The 15,550-nt window shown below is 42.0% G+C and overlaps 1 protein-coding gene across 1 annotated transcript in view; it reads right to left on the bottom strand.

The window, feature by feature from the left end:
* WDR19 (WD repeat domain 19) overlaps positions 1–15,550 on the bottom strand; it is a 62,073-nt gene that overhangs the window by 8,325 nt on the left and 38,198 nt on the right. Inside the window, exons 21-34 of the mRNA XM_075859193.1 lie at positions 13,822–13,879; positions 11,214–11,360; positions 11,045–11,127; positions 10,833–10,916; positions 8,871–9,017; positions 8,626–8,750; positions 6,333–6,445; positions 3,422–3,490; positions 3,224–3,301; positions 3,035–3,131; positions 2,342–2,466; positions 1,795–1,876; positions 1,493–1,643; positions 1,293–1,416 (exon numbers count right to left, since the gene is read on the bottom strand). Of these exons, the coding sequence (XP_075715308.1) occupies positions 1,293–1,416; positions 1,493–1,643; positions 1,795–1,876; positions 2,342–2,466; positions 3,035–3,131; positions 3,224–3,301; positions 3,422–3,490; positions 6,333–6,445; positions 8,626–8,750; positions 8,871–9,017; positions 10,833–10,916; positions 11,045–11,127; positions 11,214–11,360; positions 13,822–13,879 (1,483 nt within the window). The remainder of the gene's footprint in view (positions 1–1,292; positions 1,417–1,492; positions 1,644–1,794; positions 1,877–2,341; positions 2,467–3,034; positions 3,132–3,223; positions 3,302–3,421; positions 3,491–6,332; positions 6,446–8,625; positions 8,751–8,870; positions 9,018–10,832; positions 10,917–11,044; positions 11,128–11,213; positions 11,361–13,821; positions 13,880–15,550) is intronic.

Below are 15,550 nucleotides of genomic sequence, written 5' to 3'. Positions count from 1 at the left end.
TTCTGATAAGGTTTCAGTTTGCCTTTCCGTTGAGGGGTTGATCCGACGGAAACCTCTTGATGGAACCCCTCAACCGAAGGGCAACGCTGATGTGAACAGGCCCTAACATGTTTATTGTGATTTCCACATTTCTAAAACTTTTCCTTCTTGGTTTTGCAATTTCAATGTTTCTTCTCTCTTTTGCACATATATTGGAGCTTGTTTCATATTGATTTCTTCTACAGATATATGGGGACACAAATACTAGGATAACATAGGTCAGTTTTTAGAATTCAAGTGGCTTTATATGAAATATAAATCTTCAAAAGCTGCTAGTAATCTTTTTGCCTAAAATAATTAGTGATTAATGGCTAGATGACCAAAATATTAATCTGCCTTTTAAATCCAGTCTCGGCTATACAATGGGGCAGATTTACTATCTAATATTTAGACAGCTTAACTTAGACCAGGCAGTCAGAAGGTACGCCAAATTTATCACAGTGGCGCACGCTCTATGATAAATTTGGCCCATATTGCTAGACACTTTTCCTTATTACATCTCTTGGTTGGTTTAGGTGACGCCAGTTTTTTGCGGCCCTTTTCTGCTAAACCACAACCCCATTATCAAGAGGCTTTTGAAAGAAGACGCAAACATCTGTACTATTTGGCGCAACTCAATCATAAATTTGTCTAAATTGAATTGTGCAAAAAAAAAAAAAGGCGCAACTTAGGCCAAAATTCTGGCGCTACAACAATAGTAAATCTAACGCCAATGTCTTCCCAAGCTTCCCTCGAAGTTCACACAAAGCAACCTTTCTCGTTCCTGCATTTGTTAATACTAAAGCTACAATCTTCTTATGATTCCGGTTGCCTAAATAAAAAGAATCTAACATCAGCCTATGTAGCAGTTAGAGGGAGACCCTTATAAAGTACACAGAACTTCCTGTAGCTACATTGTAGGCAATTGGTGGTCATCCATAGTGGGGGACGAGTGGTTGCTAGGCAGCCTAAAAGACAAAAGTTTACAGAATCCATTATGTGGGTCTGCGGGCAGAGATAGAAACATAGATTCTGGTAAGGATATGGAAGCGGTTACTTCCGTGGGGTTAGGCTTGAAAGTTTTCAGCCAATAATCTTTGGGGAAGATTTCATCTTGAAAGATCCGTGAGAGAAATCCTACTATTGACCAAGAGATGTTTTTAGGAGGGACTCTCATATTTGGAGATATATTGAAACATTAATCTGGACCCTACTCATTTTTTACACACAATAATATGACAGGTCCAGTACGACTAACATATTGAAGTACTCACAGTAGCTATACAGTATGGCAGATTATTCTTGCAGCCTGGACAGAGAAGCTCACACTCAGGGAGTCTGAAGTCACAGAATGGGCATGGTGTGGTCTCTTCCTCCACTTCTGAGGTGTCCGGCCGCCTTGTCATAAAAACATAAGAGTCATTTGGAATAAAGACAGTGGACAAGACTAGACACTGCAGCTCATAGATCTTACCTAACCATGGCCTCAATCTTCTTCTTGTATTTAACGTCTATTTTGTTGCGATATTCAGGTCTCATGAGCATGGCTGCAAAGCTAAATGCAGAGTTCTTCAAACCAGCTCGATGACACTCAATTACCGTAGAAGTCAGGATTGGGACTATGTCTAGAAGAACAAGAGAAACATATCCGCTGGTATTAATAATAGACGACATACACGTCCTAATAATAATGATTCCATAAAATGAAGAAGTACTGTGCAGCGGATACTATGAAAGCCAATGAAGTAGCGCCAGCACTGTATGAAGACAACTTACGGGATGGAAATTTACTGATGTTGTTTGCAACACGTATCAGCATACGCGCTCCTTTCATGTGGTCTCCACGCTTAACGTGGATCTGTAAAGAAAGACAAGCAAAAGATGCTCTGTAAATTCTAAGTATTCCACAGTAAACTTACTTATGATTCATAGGGAACCTGTCGTAAGGACAGGCACGTGCCACTACAGGGGGACACTGCCACGTATATTCTATATGTTTGCATATGTGGCACAATATATTCCATACAACCCGGTAGAGAAAATCATCATGTCAAGTGTGCGTAGGTGGGTACGACTGTTTCGGTTGCCTTGGAGTCTGAAGCAGGCCCCGCCGATCTACCAGTCAACATGGCACAACCGTAGTTGCCAAATTTCTTACATACTCCTCCTGATGGCCACTGAAGCACATCGGTGTTAATGGGTTAGGGGTAGAGGGTCACAGAGGTTGTAGATATGGTGGGCACATACCGTGGAGAGATTTATTTTAGCCTTGACTACTGTGGGGTGAAGGTCTTTACTGAGTGTGAATAAATTGTCAGACTACCTTGACTAAGATGTAGCTGTGAAGGATCATAAGGTTTGTAGCCATTTCTGTCGGTATCTTGATCTTCTGTGTTTTCAGTTCCATATACATACTGAAGAGCACATCATGTGCGTTCCGATAATTACCTTTTCATTAAAAAAAATTAAGATTCAACTATGCAAGTAAGAGTCTTACAGCATCAGAGCGAAACTATATATATATATATATATATATATATATATATATATATATATATAAATCACAAATCTTACCTGTTTATTAAGCTATGGGTACAGTTACCTTACCTCGATTTCAATTAAATTCAGCATAATGTATCTGATGTGTTTAAATTTTAGCTACAAACGTTGTCAATTGTTCTGGAGGACCCAACACATCCGTACATTACATGGACAGCCCCTTTAGTTCAATGAAAAACTTGCTGTAAGGTTCTCCTACAGATTACAGCTGATTACTGGGGGTTTTAGTAGCATCTCTGGGATCAGAACTAGGTCTCCTGTGACCGATTTTAGGACATATTTACTCCCGTTTTACAGCGGAGACACATTGCTACATCTACCACAATGTATACATGCGTATGTCTGACTGTGCACATGGTACACGGCACACCAATTGACAAGTGAATTCTCCTCCTCTATAGCTGGTTTTATCTTATATATAATGATCCGTTGGATGGTAGGTGAATTATATAGTGACCTGCGGACTGCTCCTCCCTGGCTATGATGATGGCTGTGCGGGCTGCTTCTCTGTATTGCTTCAGAGCCATGTACAAGCGGAAGAGATACTTTGCATCCTAAAAAGAAAAGCATCCAATGTAAAATACATAGTAATAATACAATGCAATGCACTTATGTTTAGTCATTTCTAATAGTAAATTTCACAAACCTTAGGCATGCCGTCACTTTCACCCATTAGATAGTCTATCAGCTGATTGGTCAGCGTCTCATCTTTGGCCTGGCCAACCTGTTCAGAAAGAAATATATTGAATGAGAAATCAGAACATGACATCGTGTTTGAACCAAGATCTATGGAAAGCAAAGCAGAATTGGAGGTGAACAAAGGTTAATTATTGCATTGTCTTACTGTTTCTATTGCCATTTCTATGGCTGCATTTTCTTCAGTAGTTGAGCACTTTAGAAAGTGTTTCAAAGCCTGAAATATAGAAAAATATGGAAACTGGGTTAGTTAAATGGGTAATATAGGTACAGTATGTCTACACGTAGCGTAAACAGTGTGAATTTTCCGCAACGGATTTCATTGTCGAAAATCCGTAGCGTAATACAGTAGCAGAAGACTGGATGAGATTTGAACAAATCTTATCCACACACTGCGTAAAAAAAAAAACTGCCGAAATACCATTTATAAATGGGACCTGTGGTGCGTTTTTTGTAATCCGCACAATGTCAATTAATGCTGCCGAATCGCTGATTTTCTGTTGTGAGTTTTCCCTATTGAATTCAATGTCAGGGGGACGTGTCGCCATGACTATGGGTAAGTATAGTTTGTTTTTTTTACTGTTGTTAACCGCAGCGGACCTTCCGGCTGTAAAACGACACCACAATTTGTTGCAGTTTTTCAGCCTGTATTCCCTGCGGACTCTACGGCGGATACGCTGTGTACATTTAAGGAGCGTATCCGCCCGGTGCGAACATACCCTAAGAGTTGTTAAAACTTTTTACAAACAGCTGAAAATGTCCTAAAATTAATGAACAATCCGTACCTATTCTTTCCCTCGGCGATCCAGTGATGGCGCTCCGCCAGTCCTCCCGATGTTTGTTTACATGCGGCCAGCATGTGACCTCTGCAGCCAATCAAAGGCTTCAGTGGTGACTGGTCATATTCCTGGCATCATGGTGCCCATCACTGGGCATTAATGCCAGGAATAAAAGACATGACCGCTGAGGCCTCTGATTAGCTGCAGTGGTCATTTGCTGGTCGCATGTAAACAAGCACCGGGAGGACCGCGAGAGTATCAGCGCTGGATTATTGGGAAAAACAATAGGTGAGTACTGATTGTATTTTTTTTTAAGGACATTTGCAGCTGTTCGCAAAATAATTTAACAACTCAGATAATCCCTTTAATACAGCAATTTGAAAGTTCCACAAATGCTGCACGCAAAATTGCACAAAGCATACCATTTAACCCCTTAATGACCAGCCTATTTTGGACCTTAATGACCAGGCCATTTTTTACGTTTTTCCATCGTCGCATTCCAAGAGCTATAACGTTTTTATTTTTGCGTCGACATAGCTGTATAAGGTCTTGTTTTTTGCGGGACAAGTTGTACTTTTCAATAGCACCATTTTGGGGGACATATTATTTATTGATTAACTTTTATTAACTTTTATTTGGGGGGAAATAGAAAAAAACCTTACATTTTGCCACACTTTTTCGCGTCTTAAATCTACGCCATTTACCGTGTGATATAAATAACACAATAACTTTATTCAGCGGGTTGTTACAATTGCAACGATACCAAATTTGTATAGTTTTTGTATGTTTTACTACTTTTACACAGTAAAAACGCTTTTTTTTCAAAATTATTTGTTTTTGTGTCTCCATATTTGAAGAGCCGAAACGTTTTTATTTTTTCGCCGATGCGGTTGTATGAGGGCTTTTTTTTTGCGGGAAGACTTGTAGTTTTTATTGGTACCATTTTGGAGTAGATGCGACTTTTTGATCACTTTTTATCACATTTTTTTGAAGTCAGTATTCACAGAAAACAGCAATTTTTCCATAGTTTTTTATTACATTTTTTACGGCGTTCACCGTGCGGGTTAAATAATGTAATAGATTTATAGTCGGGGTCGGTACGGACGCGGCGATACTAAATATGTGTAACTTTATTTTATTTTTTTAACAGTAAAGCATTTTGTAAGGGGAAAAGCTGGGTTTTTCATTTTTTTCACATTTTTTTTTAAATAAACTTTATTAAACTTTTTTTTCACTTTTTTACTAGTCCCATTAGGGGACTATAATATGCGATTCTGCGATCGCATTTATAATACACTGCAATACTTTTGTATTGCAGTGTATTACTGCCTGTCCGTTTAACACGGACAGACATATGCTAGGTCATGCCTGCGGCATGATCTAGCAGGCATTCACTCCAGGCAGACCTGGGGGCCTTTATTAGACCCCCGGCTGCCATTGGAGACACAGACACTCGGCGATCGTATCGCCGGGTGTCGGTGGGGGAGAGAGGGAGCTCCCTCCCGCTCTCCAAATCCACTCAGATGCGGTGCTCGCTATTGTGCACCGCATCTGAGGGGTTAAACGGGTGAGATCGATACTAATATCGATCTCACATGGCAGAGCAGGGACGCTCCCAGCCCTCAGCTGCCTCTAGCAGCTGAGAGCAGGGAGATTTGACAGCTCCCTGCTCTGTTTACTTATACCGATGCCGCGACGTAAAAAGTCTATGGCATCGGAATAAGGCCCGTTAGTGACCGACGTAGAAACACGATGGGCCGGTCACTAACGGGTTAAAGGGTATGTGCATCTTTGTCATGGAAAATATTATTTTAGATATGTATCTGTGTAAGTGGAGAGGTTGAAGTTGCACTATGCTGGCTGATTTCTGGATTGTTTCTTCATGATTAAGACCTGCTTTATCTACTTGTGGAACTGCAAGTTTAGAGCTCAGTGGGCATTACCTGTAACTCTCCTATGCCTTCTCTCAACGCTCTAGCTTTTAAACGTTTATCTGCTTCCTTCCCTTCCATCTCTCAAATGTATATTCTTACGCAAACTGAAAATTAATCTTAGAAGTCTGCCCAGGCATATATAACCTGCTGTGTGTGAATAAAACGGACTAGCACTGACCACAGAATCGTCTACATTGCTCAGGAGTAGATTAGCAAGGAGCTTGTGGATAAAACACGACTGCAAGATCAGAATACACAAAGGGGATTGTCTGAAGTCGAGAACCAAGAAGCAGCAGGAGAATCTCCATGTTATGTTGTGGCTGCTTAGTTTATGGCTTTCACCTACCCTTGCATGTTGACCGCAAAGCAAGAAAAACTTCCCAGCTTGAAAATGCTTCTTCTCTCCCTCGAAGTAAAGTGCGATACTCTGATAATCTTCATTACTGGTGTTCTCAGATCCTAAAACATGCAGACAGTTACACTTTTATCTTAAATTCAGTAACAGAAATCAGATCAGAACACATAATCGGATATTCATAATTTCCACATTTGAAAGGGGCCTTCCAGGAGTAACACATTGAATACCTGGTCCATGAACACACAGGAAAGCCTGTGCCTATGGTTCTCTCTTAAAACTTTGTCTGCTCACTAGTAGGACTAGTTTAAATACACTCCTCAACATTGGTTCCAAATTGTTAGAAAAAACGATCACTCTCTTTTGAAAGGCGCTCCTGCATTTGCGTGGAAGATTTAGCCGAATCCCCAGTTGTGGAAGAATCTCTGTGGGTAGGAAGTATAAGTAGCTTTATTTCATAAAAAAGACATGTGTGGCGAACAGCATATGTCTCTATAGTGGTACAGGAAGCCTGATGAAGACCTTAGTCCTAGGTCGAAACGCGTAGCTTCCTGTACCACTATAGAGACATATGCTGTTCGCCACAAGTCTTTTTTTTTTTTAAAACAAAGCAATTTATACTTCATACCCACCGAGAGATTTTTCCACAACTGTGGATTCAACTAAATCTTCCACGCAAGTGCAGGAGCGCCTTCAAAAGAGAGTGATCGTTTTTTCTAACAATTTGGAACCTATTCTCCACATCGGCTCCTGCTGACTTCTCAGCCACTGGTGTTCACTCCGAGGGCCAGCAGACTGCCTAAGTACGGAGCACTAAGGCTCCACATGCTTGATGATCGAGTTGTGCCGACCACCTAGCACAACTCCAAAAGGTGAGTGTATTTCTCACATCATACACACCCGTGCTATCACTATCCACCCTGTATTTTGCTCTGTATCTGTTTTCTTTTTTCCCCATTACACGGTAACTCCTCAACATTGAAATTTCAACATCAAGGACATGCCGTAAGGTTAAGCAAATCGAGGAAGTAGCAGGTGTCGCTAAGATCTGCAAATTATCACATTTTCTACAAACTAGCTCCAATCTGTGGCATTTGTGAGGGGCATAAAAGCCAGAATGAAAGCAAAGTTTTTTAGCCACAAGAAACCTAAAAAAATCGGATGGAGTGGTGTGGGATGATTGTGCGATGCCTCCAGGTCGTCGATGTGCCAGTTACCGCCACTTGTCGCAAATTGAGAAGGACACAGTCCCTAAACTGGGAGACCTTGGTTTATCATTCAGGCTGATGACAGGACTGTTCAATTTTGCGTGTCCCAGAAGTTGGGAGAACAACAACAAAAAGGAATGACAGCAAGAGGTGCGCAGAGGCGAACCTCTGCACGAACAGATCATCTGATTGGACAAATGGTGCATAGTGATCTATTCTGTACTACAAGTGAAATTGGATGTCACACCCTAAGTCTAAGGCGGCAATCAGTGTCGACACGAACCATCAAAAGGCGTTTGCACGACATTGGGCTACGAGCTAGACGTCCAGCTACAGGTGTTCCATTGACCACACACCATCGCTCTCAAAGGCTATTATGGTGCACAGCAAGAAGGCAATGTGGGCTGGACCGGAGGTCTATCCTCTTTAGCGATGAATCCTGCTTTTGACTTGGCCGCAATGATAACCGTAGATTGGTCTGGAAACCACATGGGCAACGCCATGTAGAGGCCTTCACAAGGGAACGTCACACTGGTCCTACTCCCGGGATTATGGTGTGGGGTGGCATAATGTACGGAAGCCGGACCTCTCTAGTCTTCATTTAAGGTACACTAACAACTTGGCATTACAGATTAGGTCGTGGAACTAGTGGTCCGGCCATTTCTCCAAAGTGTCCCAGGAGCCGTTTTTCAACAGGAAGCCAGGTAGCACCTGTGAGCAGTCTGCATGACGTAAACGTGACACCATGGCCTGCAGTGTCTCTCGAATTGTCTGCCATCGAGCACATCTGGGACGTCATTGGTCGGCAATTGCAAAGGGAGCTGCCAGCAGCAAACCTTGATGATTTGCGTGCCCAAGTGTATTCAACGTTGCATAACCTTCCTCAGACAACCATTATTAACCTCATTGATAGCATGCCAAGGTGTGTAAGTGCGTGTATTCCTGTGCGTGGCTCTCATACTCGATACTGAATAAATCAAGAGGTTTGGAAAATTTCGTTTCTATTGTTGTATCATTAGCATGGCATACAAAGTGACCGATATTATACTCATATTACAAAAGACACAAGGCTGTACCTATAACATCAGCGTAGATTTCCATCTGATTGTGTTGCTGAGCCAGCTGGAATGCCTCATTGTTGCACTTGGACAATACTAAAAACTGAATTGCTGAACCGTAGTCTCCAAGGCGAAGGAAGAACCTAATACATAAAAAATAAAAAAATCTGTACTATGAGAATACAAGAGACAATAAAAATCAGAAACATAGTTTTTTTTATATAATACAGATTACAAATCCACAAAAAAAGAATACAGATTACCTTGCTACCATCTTTGCCCCCTCCAACGACTGGGTCTCTTTCACAATTCCGACTGCTTTCTCAGGATTGTTCAAATGGTCCAAGTAGATCCGGATGACATTATCCCAGTCTCTTGCATTCTCATAAGCCAAGGCAGCCTCCTTATACCTACACAGAGGCAAAAAAAAAAAAGGTTAATATTCTTGTATTTTATTTATAATCAGTCGAAATTACTTTATCTTAACCTCCATTTACTGTATGTTGCAAACATCTCCTGCCATAAGTTTTAAAGTGACAACTACAGACGCAACCATACAACACGGAAAGCATCTTCTACAAAGCTCTGGTGAGAGACGTGGTGAGCGACATAACTGGAGGTACCCGTTAAATATTATGCCAATAAATGCTAATAGATAGTATAAATGAAATATTGGTCATAATTTTAGTGCATTCATTAAACCTAGCTCCTTGGAGCCACCTTAGACATTACATTAGGGAACAGAGTTACCAACAATTCTCTCGTGTAATACCGTAGAAATCACTCACGTTACAAGAAGCGGCAATTACCATACTGACCTTACAATACTGTGGGGAGCTAAAATTGCTGCAGACGCAGCCAGCAGAATACAGGTGTTGTATACATTACAGCCTGTATTCTGTCAACAGTGATCTCAGGGATTCTGTCATGATTTAAATACTTGAAGACCAGGTCATTTTTGGCCTTATATACACTCCTCAACAGTGGTTCCAAATTGTTAGAAAAAAACGATCACTCTCTGTTGAAGGTTTCTCTGATCACCATCATTAGAGCAGGATCGCGGCTGTGTATCACAGCCCCAGTCCTGCTCCTGATCGCAAGGGAACAGTGGCAGTTCCCACATGATCAGTGCACCATAGTAGTATAGCGCAGGTCCTCTGCTGTGTCCTGCCTGCACCATACTACTATGGCGCTGGTCATCAAGGGCTTAATGACAGGCATTGCAAATGGTCCAGTGACAGAATACAGGCTGCCATGAAACTTACTGTATTCTGCTGACAGTAATTGAAGAGATTGTCCACCAAGACAGTGAACATCTGCTAATGCTAGGGGAAGATAGTAGTACCCTACAGATTTTACAGAGTGATTGGGCAGCAATGTAATACAGCGGATCTATACTTTAGCTATTAGTAGGGACCCCCTCTATAAAGTCCATAAGCCCTGAAATGACAACTCCTAAGTATTTATCTATTTGTATGAGTCAAAAATCATCCACACTCCGGGTTTATAGTAAAACTTCTGTTGGTCGCAGTCTTATCAGCGCATTCCTTACGAGGTCGCTGGCTCCCCAGTCGCTGCTGTACAGGTTTGAACGTGTTACTTCTGTTTATGTGACTGCGGTGCGACAAACAATGGCTGCCCCACTTGTGATTTGCACGAAAGAAGAGCGGCGTGCAGTGATTTTTTTGTGGTCCGAGGGTGTGTCTGGTGCCGATACTTATCGAAGACTGTGCATATTATGGATAAAGTATTTTGTCGCGAAGAAGTGTATGAATGGATAGAGAAGTTCAAGGAAAGTCACACAAGTGTCAGCCATGAAGAAGGAGCTGGATGCCTGTCCAATGCTGATGACAACAATGAGCGTGCACGTGAACTAAGTCTATTGGATAGACTATCACCGGTTTGGTTCCCTGAAGAAGCAGGTGTATTTGTGGCTCGTAGCTCAGCCTAATATATTTTTTAATGTGGGAATACAGAAGCTTGTTGACAGATGGACAAAGTGTATTGAAAAGCAGGGAGATTATGTCGAAAAATGATGTATTTGTCTTTTCTGAAAGTTGATTAAAATAAATTCTACAGCCAGAGTGCGGATAATTTTTGACACACCCTCATACTTATATCTGAATATAAGTGAACCATGGTTCTTGGAAGGATAAATGCTTTTACAATTTTTAACACTCTGCAAATACCTCCTAATGGATTAGATGACGCTGTACATAACTTACTTTCCATCTGCCTCCTTTGCTTTGGCATATTGCAAGTGGATCTTGGGAGAAGACACATTCGGAAGCAGCTCTCCAACCTTTGCCCTAAAAAAACCCAAAAAGAACAAAAAAAGATTGTAAAAAATGTAGGAGAAGAATGTAAAAATAACTAAAAATACTCTCAGAGCATAATTCCGGTATATAGGAAATAGAATAAAAGACGGATTTCTTACCAGTTTTTACATCTGATGTATACAGAAGCCGCTTTGTCATAGTACTGGCCCTTCTCATACAGCTGAGCTGCTTCAGAAAATTGCTGTAATAGAAACAAACATGGAAAAGATGGCTATTTGTGGCAATGTCTATCCTCAATTCACGTGCCAGTCCGGTATGTCTCTGTACCTTCATGCTCTCCAGAATAGCACCACAGTCCTTCTTCAGCAGTCTACTGGGGTGTTTGAGGGCCTGATTAACCCCGCGTCGGATGTCTCCCATACGGATGGACATTCGAGCCACTCCAGCAAGGCATGTTTCATCGTGCTCCTGATACTGTTATACAATAAAGTTTTATTAGATCTAGTCAGTCACTGAATACAAGGACTTTCAATAAACCTTGCCTGGTTTTATAAAAAAAAAGATAAGCCAGTTGTCATATATAATTGTATCTCGAGTGTTGTTCAGCAGCGATATCAGCTATCTTTATATTTCATTCAAGGGAGTACATACCATAAAAGCATTCCCGGTGTAGGATATCGGACCCATTCAGGGGGTTTCTAGGCACATTGGTGCCCATCATGGAGGCGGGAAAATTTCCGCCTCTCCCTATTACACTAACGGTCTAGGACTTTATAGACAATTGGTAGTTTTAGTTAACACCTTGTATTCTTGGTGGTTTGTGATGGTGTAGGGCAGAGGTTGGCAGCCTGTGGCACCCATGCCACAGCTGGCACATGGGGCCTCGATCTCCCGCACGCTCCCCTCTCTCGGTGTCCAAGGCTGTTGTATGCTGCAGCGCTGAACACAGGGGGAGAGCGGAGTGCCGCTTCCTTTGCAGAGCACAGCGGCGCTTCAGTTTCAACTTGCTTACCGATCACTGATGAACAGGAGTGCTGAGTGGCGCTTCATTCTGTGTTTCTCGGCGCTGAACACTGGGAGACGCTGTGTTGTGTGCTTAGCAAGCACACAATGCAGCACCCCTCTTTTTCCTAGTGTTCAGCACTGACAAAGAACCGCCGCTCTCTGTCCTAGTGATCAGCGCTAGTGCCATCACTGGTCTCTGTAAAAGTAAGTTAAAGTCACTCTAGAAATCAATGCCACAGTGGCAAAGATTTCAAGATTCTTTGTCCCTGTCCCACCCTACCCCAACAAAATGTCTGGCAGCTCTTTCCACTATGTATTTCTCTCCCCCCCCCTCCCCCCCCCCCAAGGAAATCTCTGGCTGTTCTCTCTCTTATGTGCACCCACTTTCCCCTAATCTGATGTTCAATTGCTGCGGTCTCTCCTATGTGCACCCCACCCCCACCGAAGCAAGTGTTTAGAAGCCACAGTCTCTCAAATGTGCACCCCCAAAGCTAGTGTTAAGCAGGTGCGGTGTCTCCTATGTACCCCCTCATCTAAGCTAATGATCAGTAGTGCCGCAGTCTCTCCCATTTTCCCCCCTCCCCCTCCCAAAGCTGGTGTTCAGTAGCCACGGTCGCTCCTATGTGCACTCCCCCCTCCGAAGCTGGTGTTTAGTAGACGCGGTCTCTCCTATGTGCACCCCCTCCGCTAATATGGTGTTCAGCAGCCGCAGTCTCTCCTAAGCTGGTCTTCAGTGGCCGCGTTATCTCCTATGTGCACCCCCCCCCCCGAACAGGTGTTCAGTAGCGTAGCACACTGGGTACTCCACCTGTTTTTTTTATTGCCACTCCGTACTAAAAAGGTTGCCTACCCCTGGTGCAGGGGATAGTGGAGGTTTTTCTGATGCAGGGCTCCAGTCATAATTACATTACGAATATTATGTGTGTCTGCAGCCATCACTAGGGGGAGCTCACTGCATGCATGTTGATACAGCTCCCACTGAACTCTATAATAAATTCATATGCAGTGAGCACCCTCTAGTGGCAGCAGAAAGAATTCAATTATTTAAAGGGAATACATCACCTATATTTTTTTTTACTAATTAAAACAAAATAGTGAAACTTATTTTTTTATTCTAATCTTTGTAGATTTTTTTAATTATATTTTCTGAGTTGCTCTGCTTTGTTAGCAGCATTTAGAAATATTTTTTACAGCAGTCAAATGGACCATAAGAAACAATAGTCTGGAGCAGATCCATGGATTTCTTTGGGATCGTTTTCTAGGCATGCTCTGTGTGGTCACTGTGCAGGGAGGGGAAGGAGGGGAGCTTTGTCCATCACCTAATATCAATGGCAGATCCTGTGTTATCTATTTGTAGTGGGTACATGTCATTGTAATCCTGCCTGTGATGATAATGAGACGACTGCTGACAAGTGATCTCTACAGAACAGGAAGTGTCAGCCTATTGTGAGGTTCAGTGGCCAGAGAGAAAATTGCAAGAGTTTAGGATTTAATATAGAGAATTATAAAAAAAATACATAAAATTTTTTAACAAATATGTTTAACATAAAAACTTGATTTAAACAATAGATAATTTTCTAATGATACATTCTCTTCAGCTGCTTCTCATGAACTGCTCAGAGGGGGGTTTTCAGGTACTTGGAAACCTTCCCTCCCCCTAAGTGCTCCACTGGCATTTGAAGGGGGCCCAGGACAGGTTGGAACTCATATGATTGCCATGGGTGTTGTAAACCTGGGTGCTGGCACCCTGAGTACTGAAATAAGGGTATGTGGCAGTTTGTTACTGTATGGGACCCCCCTTCCTCGGTATGTGCTCCCCATCTTATAAGAAGAAGTGACTAAATGTGTTCTGTCATATGCACCGTACACTGAAGGAAATGCCCTGAGTTGATCTACTATATATATATATATATATTCTCAGAAATCATACCAGGCTGTCTCCGGTCATTCCTTTCTCATAATGGGCAAGAGCATTTACGTAGTCACCACTGGAGGAGAAAAAAAGGATCATAAAAAGGATCATAAAAACAAGTCAGACAAGTTTAAGCATAAACTATATATCATTATTATTATTCAGAAATAGCATAAAAGGATATAATATGGTTCTCCTGGTTGTGAGGTCATTACAAATGACCATGTGTATCACTTCCTCTATTTAAATCCAATGGCAAAAGCATTTAGATACAGAACCAGTAAGGTAACGGATATGAAAACATTAAAGGGGTTGTGAACATTTCCAAAAGTCCGATCTATATGGCAGTAAAAGAGAGAGACACGTCCGGTTTGGGAACATTCAGATTTGACCACTCTGTCCTCAGTCAGTACCAATTCAGAGCTCAGTAATCTGACACAGACTGGTTGCTAAGGATGTACAAGGCTGAGGCTGTCAGGCAATGTACCCATAGCAACAAGTCTGTCTCAAAGCTTGGTAAGCCCTCTGATGACAAAGGAGAAAAGCAGTATTTAATGATATATAATATTTCTAAATATAAATTTAGATAGGGAACCTCTTTATCTTAGGACAATATGAAAATCTATTAATAGAAAGTGCAAAATCTTACGCCAAATTACTTAAATTTAGGAAGGTTTCAGCATTTGGTGGTTGGCTCAGCTATATGAAGGGGGGATATGAGAATGTTCTCTGATCTGCAATCTGAGTTCGCTTTGCCAAAAGATTCCTTTTTTGAATATTTGCAAATACGACATGCGTTAGGGAAGGAGACTACTGTAGGCGATACTCTCATGTGCACTATGAATCCAATTGTTACTTTCATTGGGGATACGGTGAAATCTAAGGGGCTTATGTCAATGTATATAATTACTTGCTAGACAGAGAGCATTCTTAATTTCCTCTTGGGGTCAAAGCCAAAATGGGAAAGGAATGTTGGTCCTATTGAGGATGGGCAACGGCAGGATAAAGTGGCATACACCCCTAGATTATCGCTCAGTGAGGCCCATAGACTGTCACAATTATATCTTTTACACCGGGTATACAAAACACATCAGTTCTTATTTGATATTGGCTTGAGAGATAGTCCCGTGTGTAATAGATGTAAACGCATAATGCTGATCTCATACACATGATGTGGTCCTGTTCAAAACTTGACACTTTTTGGATGGAGGTTGCGAGTGTCATTAACGGAGTGTACTCTGCTGGGATTATATTGACGCCATATGTATGTATTCTAGGTTATTTACGGGGGTCGAAGCTGTTTAAAACGGCAATAGCTCGATTACTTTTCATGGCGAGGAAGCTGATTGCCCAGCGATGGTTGCAGGAGTTGCCTCCCACCCGATCAGAGTACAATGCTAAAGTGAATTGGCTTGTATCTATGGAGAAACCTATATACTTAAAAAGGGGGGCTTTGAAAAAATATGAGGAGGAGACGTGGGCCTCTTGGTTGGACGACTCGGGGTTGGCTTCTGTTGCACTGACGAGAGATAGAGGTACATCTAGAAGTATTGTTTAGCGAATGGGCTAAATATGAAGGGGCTGTACTAATAGGAAACTGCGAAGTCTAAAATTGGAGGATGATGTCAGTAACATGTCTGTTTGGGAACTGCTAAATTATTTTGATGACAAAATTGTTTATACGGATTGAGGAGAAATCGGGTGCACCGGGTTGGGGGGGGGGGCGGTTGGTGTATGCTTATGTGTG

The sequence above is a fragment of the Rhinoderma darwinii genome, chromosome 1 (genome assembly GCF_050947455.1).
Source record: "Rhinoderma darwinii isolate aRhiDar2 chromosome 1, aRhiDar2.hap1, whole genome shotgun sequence".
Lineage (NCBI taxonomy): Eukaryota > Metazoa > Chordata > Amphibia > Anura > Rhinodermatidae > Rhinoderma > Rhinoderma darwinii.
The sequence above is the reverse complement of the archived record's forward strand: the minus strand, read 5'-3'. Positions and strand labels throughout refer to the sequence as shown.